This window comes from Marmota monax, unplaced genomic scaffold (assembly GCF_021218885.2).
Source record: "Marmota monax isolate L192 unplaced genomic scaffold, Marmota_monax_Labrador192_F-V1.1 WCK01_AAM20220418_F8-fsc00012, whole genome shotgun sequence".
Taxonomy (NCBI): Eukaryota; Metazoa; Chordata; class Mammalia; order Rodentia; family Sciuridae; genus Marmota; species Marmota monax.
Genome location: NW_026695227.1, coordinates 34109067 through 34122930, shown reverse-complemented (window position 1 = coordinate 34122930; position 13864 = coordinate 34109067). Strand labels below are relative to the sequence as shown.

Here is a 13864-nt window from a genome sequence, read left to right as displayed (position 1 = left end):
TTTTTCCAGAGATGAATTGCTTTTTAGAAATTATCTGAATTTTCAGACATAAAGTTCTTGGTCTTTATATTTATCTGCTTTTGTTTACCTTTTTTTTTTTTTTTTTGTACAATGTTGTGTTTCCAAAAAGTACTAAAAAATCATCATATATTTTAAATAAACAAACAACCCCCCAAAAAAACTCCCTTGTCCTGGGGCTATGTGGAGAAGAATGAAGCTCTCATTTCCTAGTACCCAATCATCAGCTTGAGCTAGCGTCTCCTAGGAACAGAATTTATTGAAGCAATTTATCCTGGCTAAATGTGATATAAATCTGTGTACATGTATGTACATACAGGGCCTCTTTCATTACAGCAATGCTGCAGCATCAGTTTCCTTCATGGTTAGACCATGTTCCTATCACATTGAAAGATGACCAAGAAGCCCCTTCTATTTTATTGAGCACCCCACAATTTTAAGCGCTGATTAGTTGTGGAATTGCTGATTAGACAACCAGAAATACTCGTTTCTAACCCCAGAGTGAGCCCTAAGAGAATAGGAGAGATGTTACCTACCCACCCTCTATGTTTTAAGCATGGTTTTCTGGTTACCAGATTGATTCTAGCATGTTAACTTTTTAATTTAATATAGGCCTGACTGAGATTGATATTTCTGTTTATCTCTAAGATAAAATTTGAAATTTAGTTACAGTTCTGAAATTATTTCCAATCATATTCAAATAATTGAATGTGATTCAATTATTTCAGCCTCTGTTATCTTCCCTGTTCATTTGTTTGTATACGTTTCTCTCTTATGGAGAGATGTTTGGAAATGTCCTTTAAGAGTTTAATCTATAAGGGTATTTTCATCCCTTTCCCCGTTTTTCTCTTCCACTTTTCCAAAATACTGTTTATCTTTTGGGAATATTTTTACTGTGATTTGCATTTCTAATATTTATTCATCTATACCTCTATTTTTATTCCTAGTTGGAATATGAGAAATTTTCCCAACCCAATGAGATTGGAATTATTGTTCATTGACAAAGAATGTTAATCAATATTTTGAGAATTTAGCTTCAATATTAAATATATATATATATATATATATATATATATATATATATATATACACACACACACATATAAATAATTATAAATTCTGTTAAATTCTTCAGAGAAATAGAGGAGATGGATGGTGATGCTTTTTAGTGTCATTTCTTTTATCCCCTGCAGCAGTACACATCTGTTGGCTGCAACAGAGCAGCCTAAGAACTCTGGGCAAGAGCGGCACAAACAGCCGGAACATATTCACCCAGTAAACCCCCAAAGAGTCGACATTTGTTTTATTGCTGCTTTTAAAAACCTCACCATAAATAGAATCAGAGGCGGGGGGAGGGTACCGATATTTCTCCATTTGCCACAGTCGATTGGTGGGGGGAGGAGGAGGCTCCCAGTGGGGAAAGAAGGCTTTTATTTTTATTTTTTTTATTAATGAAAATCATTTCCCATGTAGCCCAATAGGATGGGTGCTTTGTTTTCTTTGGCAATAATCTGGGATAAACGACTCTTGCCAACAGTCTCGTAGTTTATACATCAGGGAGCCAGATTATGGCCCTGTAAAACGGAGCACCCCTCCTATAATCCCTTAATTAATTAAATGACAAATTTTGGTCTTCTCTAGTTCAAAAATATGGCTTCCACATTGAACATTCAGTGGATTTATTGACATAGGGAACTGCACTGTTGTAATTCAGCAGACTAGAGAAGTGTGTTATATACTGTAGCAGAAAGGGAAAATCTAGGAAAGGTTTGAAATTCCTTGACTATTTAAGTATAAATTTTTCTAATACAAAATTTAAATTGAGGGACAGTAGATCACATGCCACCTGTCTAATGGGTCTCCTCAAAGTAGCCTGTGTTTACAGCTTTGATAGATAGCATTCTTGGAACACCTGTTTCTAGGCTTGATATTTTTGAAGCACATTTTTTTGCTCCAGCGTATTTAACATAACTTTTCCCCTACCTCCCCCTCCTCAGCTCCGCTCAGCTATATGAAATATGGGAGACGACAGACCGTTTGTGTGCAATGCCCCGGGCTGTGGACAGGTACGTTTACAATATACTTTATTGTGAATGTCTTGTTGTGAATCAAAGTGGCTGTTTTATCACTAAGGCAAAGAGTTTAAAGCCGGTATTTTACGTGATCACTGGAGGTAATCAGATCAGAGGATTTGCAGTGTGTAAATCCAAGTTATGAGGAAGTGTAGGCACTCTACCGTAATGAAATCTGCCTTGCTCTCTTCCATATTGTTATTCTACTGGTGTTTGTTTTCCAACACACAGTGTTGAAGAATACATGTTGCTCTCTCCTCTTTTGTAAAGCTATCCATCTAAATACAAAGCAAGTTTAGAAATATCTTCATGGATATAAAAATCTGCTTAACATATTTGGAGAGATAGCTGACAAGGTACCCTTCATGTGAACCCCAATTTCAGATTTTTTTTTTTAAATAAGAAAAAGTGTTTCTTCTATTGATCCAGAAAATCATGTTTAACAGGTAAGGAAGAGACCTATCTAGGAAAGACAAATCTAATATAGAACCTGAGATATTATAGCAGTATATAAACATTTCCCTTGTCTGATACTATGAAATGCATTGTTCTGTTAGCTGACATGTAATTTTGTGTGTATATGTGTATAAGTCAGATATTTCTCATCATATGCCTTTTTAATAAAGCAATTTTGATGTAATTGCCTTTTTCAAACTTCTTAACTCTTAATACTCTGTGCTAATACCATGTTCCACAAAAAAAGAAAAAGAATACAAAAAAAAGTTTTTATCTGTCTTTATTAATTTATTTTACAGGCCCTGAAGGGTGACTTTCTGTTTATTTAGAAGTAAGTCATAGGCCTGTCCAGTGACACTTACTGGTAGTATGTAAGATTGCAGACTAGTTCTAGTAAACATTGTAAATATTTAGACAAAAAGAAGAGTTTAGTTCTAGAGATTAGTAAGAATTGGCTGGGCACAGTGGTGCATGCCTGTGATCCCAGCAGCTTGGGAGGCTGAGGCAGGAGGATTGCTAGTTCAAAACCAGTCTCAGCAACAGTGAGGTGCTACGCAACTCAGTGAGACCCTGTCTTTAAATAAAATAGAAAATAGGGCTTGGGATGTGGCTCAGTGGTTGAGTGCTCCTGAGTTCAGTCCCTGGTACCAAAACAAAACAAAACAAAACAAAACAAAAAAACCCCAGACTACTAAGAACTGGAATTTGAGTAGTAGAAGAGATGAGGATGGTAACAAGAAATGGACAGAGGGAAGAGTCCAAATTTCAGTAAATGCTGAAAATTTCAGATAAGACACTAACAAAGCTATTGTATTCTGCAATATTCAGCCTCCTAAGATGCATTTTCTTTTCCTTATCAAAACATTCTACTTTATTACTGACTGCTTGTTTCCCCATGTGGTCTATATTTAATTTTTTTAACAATAGAAGACAGTTAGAAATATAGGGTAAATTTGTTTTCACTTCTCAAACAGCTTTATTAAAGAACATACCTAAAAATGATCCCTCCAACTTTCTGTGTAAATTTAATAATACTATTTACTATGACTCTGACAACTGATAACTTGGTACCCTTTTCACTTCTCTACTGGAAAAATCTGCTTTTTTGGTGAAAGCATTTATTTTTCTGATATTTACCATTATTTTCTTTATTTATTGCTTAAACTACTCAATTTCTATGTCTTACATTAAGTATACTTATTATGCAGTATACATAAAACCATCCAAACAAGGATTTCTCAAAGAAATAAGAATGGATGATAAAAATAAGGAATACACGAGAAAAACATCTCTTAAGCTTTTTGAGCAAAACAGTGTAAATAACATCTCTTCAGGCTGTCTTGTTAAAAAAGAGTAGTATTCACTAATATTGGTGTTTGTTTCCTTGTTTTCATTTTCTCTGTAAAAAAATTTTTTAAAAATTTTCCTAGATGTAGGAAAACAGTAAGGATTTTTGCTTTGATTCTTCCCTGTATTGTTAGGTTTCATTTCATCATAATCCTTTCCTTCCCCTGTTTTTCTTTCTCACTTCTGAATTGTGTAATGGTATTTTGGTTATTAGGATTCATTATAACCACTGACTTACATCCTCAAAGCTTCCTCCAACCCCAAGGGAAAGGTGGGTGTGACACTTGGGGGAATTGTTACCTTCTTGAGAATTCTAAGTTACTTGTTCCATAGTAAAAGGATAGCTGAGTGTAGTGGTGAATACTTGTAATCCTAGTGACTTGGGAGACTGAGATAGGAGGATTACAAGTTTGAGGCTAGCCTTGGCAACTGAGACCCTGTCTCAAAATAAAAAAGAGCTGGGGATGTAGCTCAATGATAAATCACCCCTGGATTCAATCCCCAGTACAAAAAAAAGGGGGGGGGGGATAAAGGAAAAGGATAGAAAGCAACAACTTAAGACTTTGGAGCCAGCATGATTCATTCCTTTATTTTCTTTGCATATCAAACTATTTTCTGGTGAGATTATAGTTCTGAAGTTATATTTAGTCTCCTTCCAAGTTTTTTTTCCAATATTTAGTAACAGATAGCCTTAGAGTGGAATCTCTACAAGATGTACTGTGATTGCTTTATGTTATATGAATGTTATACGTTAGTGAAAATCTGGCAGAGAAGATAAATTTAGTTGTTAGCTACCCTTGGCCTGTCATTCAAATTCCTTATATCCCTCGAGAATGGTTGCATTCTTGAGCCACCTAGAGGTCTTAAAGTTATTTGTAATCCACTTGTCATTGACTCAAATTATTTATTCCAGAAAATATAGAATACTAAAAAAACTATATAAGCTCCAGGAGGGTAATAAGGACCATGATAGCCAGACAAGGATGAGGCAGGAAGATGGCAATTTCAAGGCCAGTCTAAGCAACTTAGCAAGATCCTAGGCAACTTAGTGAGACCCTGTCTCACAAAATGAAAAGGCTGGGGATGTAGCTCTGTGGTACAGTGCCTCTGGATTCAATCCCCCAATACAAAAAAAGAAAGAAAGAAAATAAGAACCAAGATACATTTTAGAAGGCATAGTTTAGAACCTACTATGACAGAAGTCTCAAAAAGCAGTGGTTTGGGCTGGGATTGTGGTTCAGTGGTAGAATTTCATCTAGCACATGTGAGGCACTGAGTTTGATCCTCAGCACCAAATAAAAATAAAATAAAGATATTGTGTCCACTTAAAACTAAAAACTAAATATTAAAAAAAAGCAATGGCTTTTACCAGGTAGAGAAAACAGGAATGGAAGCAAATTTGTAATTGAAGAGGCTGATTGTTAAAAGCAAGCAAATAAAACTATAGGAATCTTGCTGTGCACACTGGTGCATACCTGCAATCCCAGCAACTTAAGGCAGGATGATCACAAGTGTTTGATCAGCCTCAACATCTTATTGAGACCCTCAGCAACTTAGTGAGACCCTGTCTTAAAATAAAAATTTAAAACAACAACTATAGGAATCTTGAATTGTTTCTATAGTTCCCTGCTCAGAGTTTACCCTGTATTTGCCTAAATTAATGTCATCCTACTCTTTAATATTAAGGGAAGGTGAAAGGAAAATTCACCTAAAGTAGACTGGTGGATTATGCTCTCTACTATATAATCAAAACCACCAGGCTTTCAATGGATACATAAACATGTTTTGGTTGCTAGGTCTTTAATGGCTGTTATTTTTGGATTCTGTTCATGATCCACTTTCCAACAGTACGTCTGATGTGACACAGCTGAGTTCTAAATATGCTGCATGTACTTTAAAAAAAAAAAAAAAAGATGGCAGCTAAAGGTTGTACTGTCTGCATTCTTATCTGAAAAAAACAGGTGATAAGAGTTTTTTAGCCCTCTTATTTCTGTTCTCCTGTTGAGATACTTTGTTTCTCTTGAAGTAGTGTCACTTTCATGAGGAAGAACTGTAGGAAAAAGTTTTCCTGCTAAAACCTCTTTGTGGAATATGGTAGAAGGAGTCATTAATAGAGCTGCTTCCTGAGAGGGGACCAGTTAGTGTTCATAGGGCCCCCAGACATTCTGTTGAATCAAGTTATATGGGTTTTTGAAATGTTTATTAGATAGCATCTCTTTATAAACATTGTGACTATAAAATGGCTTTGTCGGGTTTTTTCTTTTCTTTTTTTTTTTTTTTTGTGTTGGGGTCTCACTATATTGCCAAAGCTGGCCTCAAACTTGTGGGTTCAAGTAATCCTGACTCAGCTTCTTAAGTAGCTGAGTTTACAGGTGTGAAACACCATACCTGGCTTAATTTGTAATTTTTAATACTTTTGGGGGCCACTTTCACTTAAAGATGGAATATAAAATTATTCTGTTATATGTGGAAGCAGGTATAAATACTATGTTGGTAATCTTGAATTTCAGATATTATTTCATGTGTACATAGTTAAATAATATACCTCTTTTTTTGTTTTATTTTTACCCAGTTTTTATTCCTAGGAGTCTACACATTCCATAATCCTGTACCTCCCTCACAGGCATATAACAGTGGTTTGTAGTACAAATTATGTAGATTTAAATGGCCCCTCTGGATACCATCATCAGTCTTTGAGCAAAAGCTGGTCATATCAGCTTATTACTTTAGAATGGCTTTATCCTAAAGAACAGGAGCACATTTCCTCTGAGGAAATACCACTCAGGAACAGTTAGTAGTATCCCATTATCAGCCACTGAGAAAAGTTTCTGTCATAACCACTCTGTATCATCTCTGTCCTTTCAAGGGAAAGTCATCTGTACAGTATGATCCTGAGAGTCTGAAGATACCTACTTTATCCCAGAGGACATCTAGATAGAGGTTGAGATTTTCTTCATATCTTTCTGAGACATGAAAAACACAACTAACTCATAGACCTCCAGGGCCTCTTTTTCTCTTCAAAGGCCAAGAATAGCAATGGAGCCCTAGTTGTGGTGAGGTTGAGGGCAGCTTCTTGCACCTCCTTATCTTGTCATAGTAGTAATAATGTTTATGGTACTGTAGTCCTGGCTTCACTTGGCATTTAACCAGCCTCCAAAGCTGTTTATTGCTTCATATCCTCTACCTCCATGAACATTATCCCTTAAATCTCTATTTCTCTGTAATATATGAGGCAACAAATAGCTCCTAAGATTGGTTAAATGCTGGCATGCTGCAAAGGTATATGTTTTATTGCCTGTATAACACAAATCTATAAAGGTTATTCCTGTTATCCCAGTGTTCCATTAAAAGGACCATACTGGTACTGTGGGAGTCTGGATCTTACATTGTATCCCTTTGACACATTTTTCCTATTACCTGGCATGAACACAAAATAAAAACAAGGAAGAATGAGTTGGTGCTGATTACTAATTCTTTATGTTAGGGAAGCATCTTGAATTGGAAAATAACGGGAAGAAATAGCTCTGGTAGATAAATGCCATTTGTGGTGGTATATGCTGTGTTTACATGCTATGACAGGTGAAGGTAATTTCAGGCAAATAGATAAGCTTTCTTCCTCACTCTTTGCCAAGAGTTTAAAAAAATTTAAATTTTTATTTAATAATTCATATTTCATTCAATAATTCATCCAGTTCCCATCTGGTAAGAGTGCCTGCATGCTGTCACGCAGCTGAAAATACAATGCATTATACACAATTAGGCCAAATGCTAACCTTATTTTTTGTAATATGTTGATTTTGCAATTACTTTCAGCTCACTCTGAGTGCACTGCAGTTTTATGTAACCCTGTAATGAAAGTAGACTACTGTTACTCATTGTATAGACAAGACTGGGACTGGGGTTTTAAAAATGGAGGTGTTAAGAACAAGGAAAAACTTATGTTGCTTTATGTCAGATACGACACTCTTCTTTTTTTAAAAATTTTTTAGTTGTTGATGAACCTTTATTTTATTTATATATGGTGTGAGAATTGAACCCAGTGCCTCACACATGCTAGGCAAGTGCTCTACCACTGAGCCACAACCCCCACCCAGATCTGGCACTCTTGACACTTGTCCTTAGAAACATTTAGTTGGTTGTTTAATTTTTTTTCTTCTATTCTTTTTTCCCTCTCTTTTCACCTTTTTTTAAATTGGTATATTATAGTTGCACATAATGATGGGATTTGTTGTTACATATTTGTGCATGTACATGAAATAACAATATAATTTGGTCAATATCACTTCCCAGGACTACCCCCTTTCTCCTCCCCTTCTATCCTTTAGTTTCTTTCCTCTACTGATCTCCCTTTGATTTTTTAAATTAATTTATTTATTTATTCTAATGAGGTACATATGACAGCAGAATGCATTTTGATTCATTGTACATAGTTGCAACACAACTTTTCATTTCTCTGGTTGTGCACCATATGTGCAGTCATACATCTACCTAGGGGAATGATGTTCCCTTTGGTTTTCATGAGACCCCCCCCCCCACACACACACACACCTTTCCTTTTGGTTGTTTAATTTTTTATGTTGTGTTTATTATGCTGTTACTAAAAGCATAGCATATTAAAAGCATCCTTGCTCCTGTCTCCTCCACTGAAAAAAAACACCTGTATAAACCTAATTGGAGCTACACCCAGAAAAATTCTTGATTTCCTTGGATACAGCTTAAAACTCAAAATGGGAGCCCAGAAACTGTTCTTAGAGTATTTTTGGTAGGAAAAAATAAAGTTCTGTATCTTTTTATTTCAGTTCTTCCCAAGTCAGGAGTGGGTTTCTTTCCCAGTCCCTTCTTTTCCATACTGCTGAGGTTACAAAGTGCCTTCCTGATCTGAGAGCCTGTCCTTCCTTTATCCCTCTTTGCCACCCTTGCAAAACCATATATAGCCAGGTTTTGATTTACAAGATATTGTCATTATATAGAATTTTTCATTCTTTTGTCAAATAATCTTCCAGCTAATGCAGCAGATTAAACAGCCAGTATACTCCCTCTTCTGGTTACTGTATTTCTTTAATGCAGATTGACTTGCTCAGCACTTGCATTCTGAAGTCCTTGTTAGGGCTTCTCTGTATGTGGATTCATAACACATCTGTGTGTACATCCACAGTGCTGTATAAATAATAATAAGTAATCACCAGATGGCCTATAACTGCTCCTCTGGACCCTCTGGGTCTCTTGAAGCTGTTAGTAAAGTCTTCTGGCGTTTTGCTGGGGAAAACTTGTCATAGATTTATTTCTAAAAAAACTCAAACTCACAACTGGGTGTTTAGGACTAGATATTGCTGTCTGTGTTGTAAATATTTAACAGGCTTTGTACAATGACAAGTAAAAGCGCCATTACTAACCACACACTGTGGCTTTGGAGCTCTTCCCTCCCGGCCATTTAGAAAGGAAAAGAAATGCCAATAAATAGTGCATTATGAGCAAGGTGCAAGAGATGCTCTCTGGAAGATCTTTCTGAAGAGAAGAAAGAGAACTTCAACATTGTGCTTGAAGGATTATAATTGGGCAAACAAGGTTTTTAACTGTATGCCAGTGACTTAAAGAATACACAATGCCTCTTTAAAGTTGGGCTTTAATACTTTAAGAAAAAGCTCCTTCAGATAGAATTTAGTCAGATCTAAGTTTCGACCCTTTTTGAATCTGCATAGCCAAATGATAAACCCTTTGAAAAGGGTAATTTCTCAGTACAACAATGTATATTTTTAAAAATTAAAGTAGAACTCATTACCACTAAATTTTATTGGTTTCTTTTTATTTCTTTGTTTCCCATAAGATAACCCAAATATTTTAGACAGAAATCTCTCAAACCTAGGTTTCTTTTCTCTGTTGAGGGATGAATCTTTATAACTTCAAAGGGACTGTCCTTTAAATTGCAACACATGACTGTTACTATTGAGTTAGGATGTGTAAAAAGCTTTTCATTTTCAAAATACTGTTTTGAAGAGATGTTGAGATGATGTTTAAATTGTGAGGAAGACATGCTATTAATAATTAATTATAGAGAGATATTGCCTTTTAAATTTTCTTTCACAAAATTATGTTGAGGATTTTATTTATTTATTTTATTTATTTTTTTGTACCAGGAACTAAATGCAAGGATGCTTAACCTCTGAGCCACATCCCCAACCCTTTTTATTTTTATTTCACTAAGTTACCTAGGGCCTTGCTAAGTCGCTGAGGCTGACTTTGAACTTGCAGTCCTCCTTTCTTAGCCTCCCAAGTCACTGGGATTATAGGCATGTGCTACTATGCCTGGCTAAGGATCAGATTTTAAAAAGGAAAACATCACAGAGAAAAAACAGAAGCTTTGAGGTTTATCTCAAATTAGCTTATTCGTAGTCTGGCATTCCATGTGCTATGTGTGGCTGCTGATTCTGCCAGCAGATTGAAGTGCTGAACCAACTTCTGCTCTAAAGGCTAAAATTGCCAGCCATCATTTCAGCTTTTAAATCTTGATGTTCCCATCAGTGATGCCAGATTTTGAGCAAACATAGCTTTGTCCGTAGATCCCAAATGGAATTTACAATTCCCTGGGTTGGAAGGAAAGAGTTCTTTCTTTCTTTTCGCCTTTGAAAAACTTGAGTGGCTCTGCAGGGAAAGACAGTAGAATAAATCTGTAGCTTTGGTGTGTCCTTTGAGTCATTGTAGAAGGCTGAGTGCTTTATTCAGCATTCAGCTGATTGGCTGTCAGATTTGCAGCTCTGCTTATTGAAGATGTGGCCTCTGGAAGAACCACTTATGTTATTCTGAAGAGAATAATCCTGTGGCAAAAGGAACACCTCCTACTTCCTCCTAAGGGTCAGATCTTCTTTTGATACTGGGTAATATCCCTTGATTTTCCTGAAAAATCTGTCATAAAGATTGGCACCAGCACAGGTTGCAGATGTGGTTACAATGACAAATCCTGATTCCTTAGCCACAGAGCGAGGTATCAGAGTGATACTCATAAGTATGCCAGCGGCTTAATAATGGTGATTTTTCTGCTGAGACTCTCAGTATCCGTTATAAGCCTCTTGGCTTCTTTTTTCTCTGAGGGAAATAAATTTGTTTTAGTTGTTTGCACACCAGTCACCATAAAATGCCATACAGAGAGTTGTCTTTATCTCCTTCCCTCACTTCCTCAAGCTTCTTTGTCTTTAGTAAATTGACCTCTCCAAATTGAGATCAAGTCCTACAGTTTAAGCTTTCACCTTTTGCCTTTCGTTTATACAACTTGTCTTGGCTCATTGTCCTTATACCTGGTGGGCATTATGTGTGTTTTTTTTTTTTTGTGGTGCTAGAGATTGAACCCAGGGCCTTAGATGTGCAAGGCAAGCACTCTACCAACTGAGCCCCCTGGTGGAGGTTATTAACAGCATTTTCTCTCTCTTTTTTTTAATAATTAATAGAATTTATCACACATAATTTTCCCTTTTTTTCTTTATTATTATTATTGCATACTGGGGATTGAACACAGGAGCATTCTGCTTCTGAGCTACATCCATGACCCTTTTTAAAAAATCGTTGTTGTTATTGTTGTTATTATTAATTATAGTACTGGGGATCAAACCCAGGAGCATTCTACCTCTGAGATAGGTCCCTAGCTATTTTTATTTATTTTATTTTGATTCAGGGTCTAAGTTCCAGGTCTGGCTTTGAACTTGTGATTCTCTTGTTTCAGCCTCCTAAGTAGCCATAGCACCTAGCAGTTTTCCCTGTTATTTAACATTTTAGTGTGTTATATTTGTTACTATTGGTTAGTAAATATCAATACATTATTGTTGATTAAAGTCCATGTTTTTAAATTTTTGTTGTTGTTGTTGTTCATAGACATTTATTTATCTTTATGTGGTACTGAGGACCGAACTCAGTGCCTCACACACGCTAGGCAAGCACTCTATCACTGAGCTACAGCCCCAGCCCTAAAGTCTATGTTTTTTATTATGGTTCATTCTGTGTGTACATTCTATGGATTTTGATAAATATATGATATTTATCTACCTTATAATGTCCAGAATAGTTTCACTGATCTAAAATAGATGGGCCTGTGCTCTACCCATTTATATCTCCTTCCTCTCCTCTTTCTGATCCCCTAGTAATATCTGTATCTCTTCCCTTCTCTCCCCGCCCCCTCTTTCTCTTTCTCTCATTGGGGATCAAATCCAGGACTCATGTTTGCTAAGTAGGCCCTCTACCACTGAACTATACCCCCATTTTTTTTTTATGCAGGGAAGGGGGAAATACTAGGGATTGAACCCACAGGTACTCTACCACTGAGCTAGAGCCCTAGACTTCTATTTTTTTTTATTTTGAGACAGGGTCTTGCTAGTTGCTGAGGGGTCCTCAAACTTGGGATCCTCCTGCCTCAGCCTTCTGAGTGTCTGGGATTATAAGCATGTGCCACTGCACCTGGCCTTACCAGTGATCTTTTTACTATCTCCATAGTTTTGCCTTTTAAGAATATCATGTACTTTTTTTGTTTGTTTCTTTAAGACACTGTCTTGTTGTGTTGCCCAGCCTGACATCAAATTCCTAGGCTCAAGTGATCTTCCTGCCTTAGCCTCCCAAGAAGCTAGAAATATAGGCATGCTCCATTACACCTGGCCCTCCAGATTTTTAAAGTTGTAAGCAGATGATAATGTGATTGGAGATAGAGGAGAAGAAAATAGATGTGGAAGGCACCTCAGCTTCAAGTTTTCTCCAGGAGTTTATCTAGGAAGATTTAGGTGACAAGCCTTTCTGCTCTCTAGGAGCCTCTCTGATGTTATAGGAATTGGCTTGCCTAGAGTTAGCTTTACTGGTTCTAGGTGTTAGGAGCAAGAACAGGATGAACACTGTGTGAGCTTATATGGGAATTAAGGTATTAGGGCTGGGCAGTACAAAAGGATATAGAGCATGTGATCCCTTTTCCTTTGATGAGGTCAGTGACAATGAAACCTCCTTTTCCCACTTTCTCATGGGCAGCCTTATATGATTGAACAAAAAAATACAATTTAAAGGTCATTAGAAAAGACACACCATCCAGAAATAAACCCCTTTACTTTTACTTAAATGAAAGATTCATAAAATTAACAATTTGGGGGGAAATGATGGAGAAATGTATTGAGGCCATCATTTACACTTTAGTATAAATTAGCTTAATGACAGCCATAATCTTGTCTACATAAAGCAATGGAAACTTTAATTTGGTGTTAGGGGACAGTAGATGAGAACTGGCTTAGATGGAATGGTCCCTGAGAAAAGATACCACTATTTATGAGGACGTCAAAGATAAACAGATCTACTTTTTTTTTTTTTAATGATGCTGAAGATTAAACCAAGGCCTTGTATATGCTAAGCAAGCATTCTACTGCTAAACAGCAACCCCAGCACCATATCTACTTGGTTCTGTTTTGGGATATCTCAGTTTCCTTTCCCAGATGTTAGTTGAGAAGTCTAAATCTTAAGGGTTCTGGTAAACACTGAAACCAGTTTAGTTGTCTTTTTAAATTTTATTTTTATTTTTATTTTTATTTTTTGTAGTTGTAGATGGACACAGTGTCTTTATTTTATCTATATTTTATGTGGTGCTGAGGATCAAACCCAGTGCCTCACATGTGTTAGGCAAGGACTCTACCACTGAGCCACAACCCCAGTCCCAGTTTAATTGTCTTTTTTTTTTTTTTAAAGTCATATCTACCTTTTTGTATCTGTAAAATATGGATTGATAAAACATGAAGGAAGGAGAAATAATTCTCTAATTCTAGGACTTAAACTTCCTATTTACCTAGACTTCTAACCCCTTTAGTAGGCAAAAGGTGTGTTAGGCAAACTGTCTCCTGCTGAATTATATCTCCAGCCCAAGATCTCTTTGTATAGAGATATTGTCTTCTTTTGTTTGTTGAGACAGGGTCTTGCTATGTTGCCCAGGCTGGCCTCCGAATCCTAGGTTCAAGCAATCC

General features: G+C 36.4%; 1 protein-coding gene across 3 annotated transcripts in view; it reads left to right on the top strand.

Annotated features, from left to right (window-relative positions):
- Window positions 1-13864, top strand: part of LOC124087275 (cyclic AMP-dependent transcription factor ATF-7) — a 103360-nt gene that overhangs the window by 22676 nt on the left and 66820 nt on the right. For all 3 annotated transcript variants that reach the window (XM_046436093.2, XM_046436090.2, XM_046436092.2), the window contains exon 2: window positions 2016-2084. In XM_046436093.2, the coding sequence (XP_046292049.1) occupies window positions 2037-2084 (48 nt within the window). In that variant the 5' untranslated portion in view covers window positions 2016-2036. The remainder of the gene's footprint in view (window positions 1-2015; window positions 2085-13864) is intronic.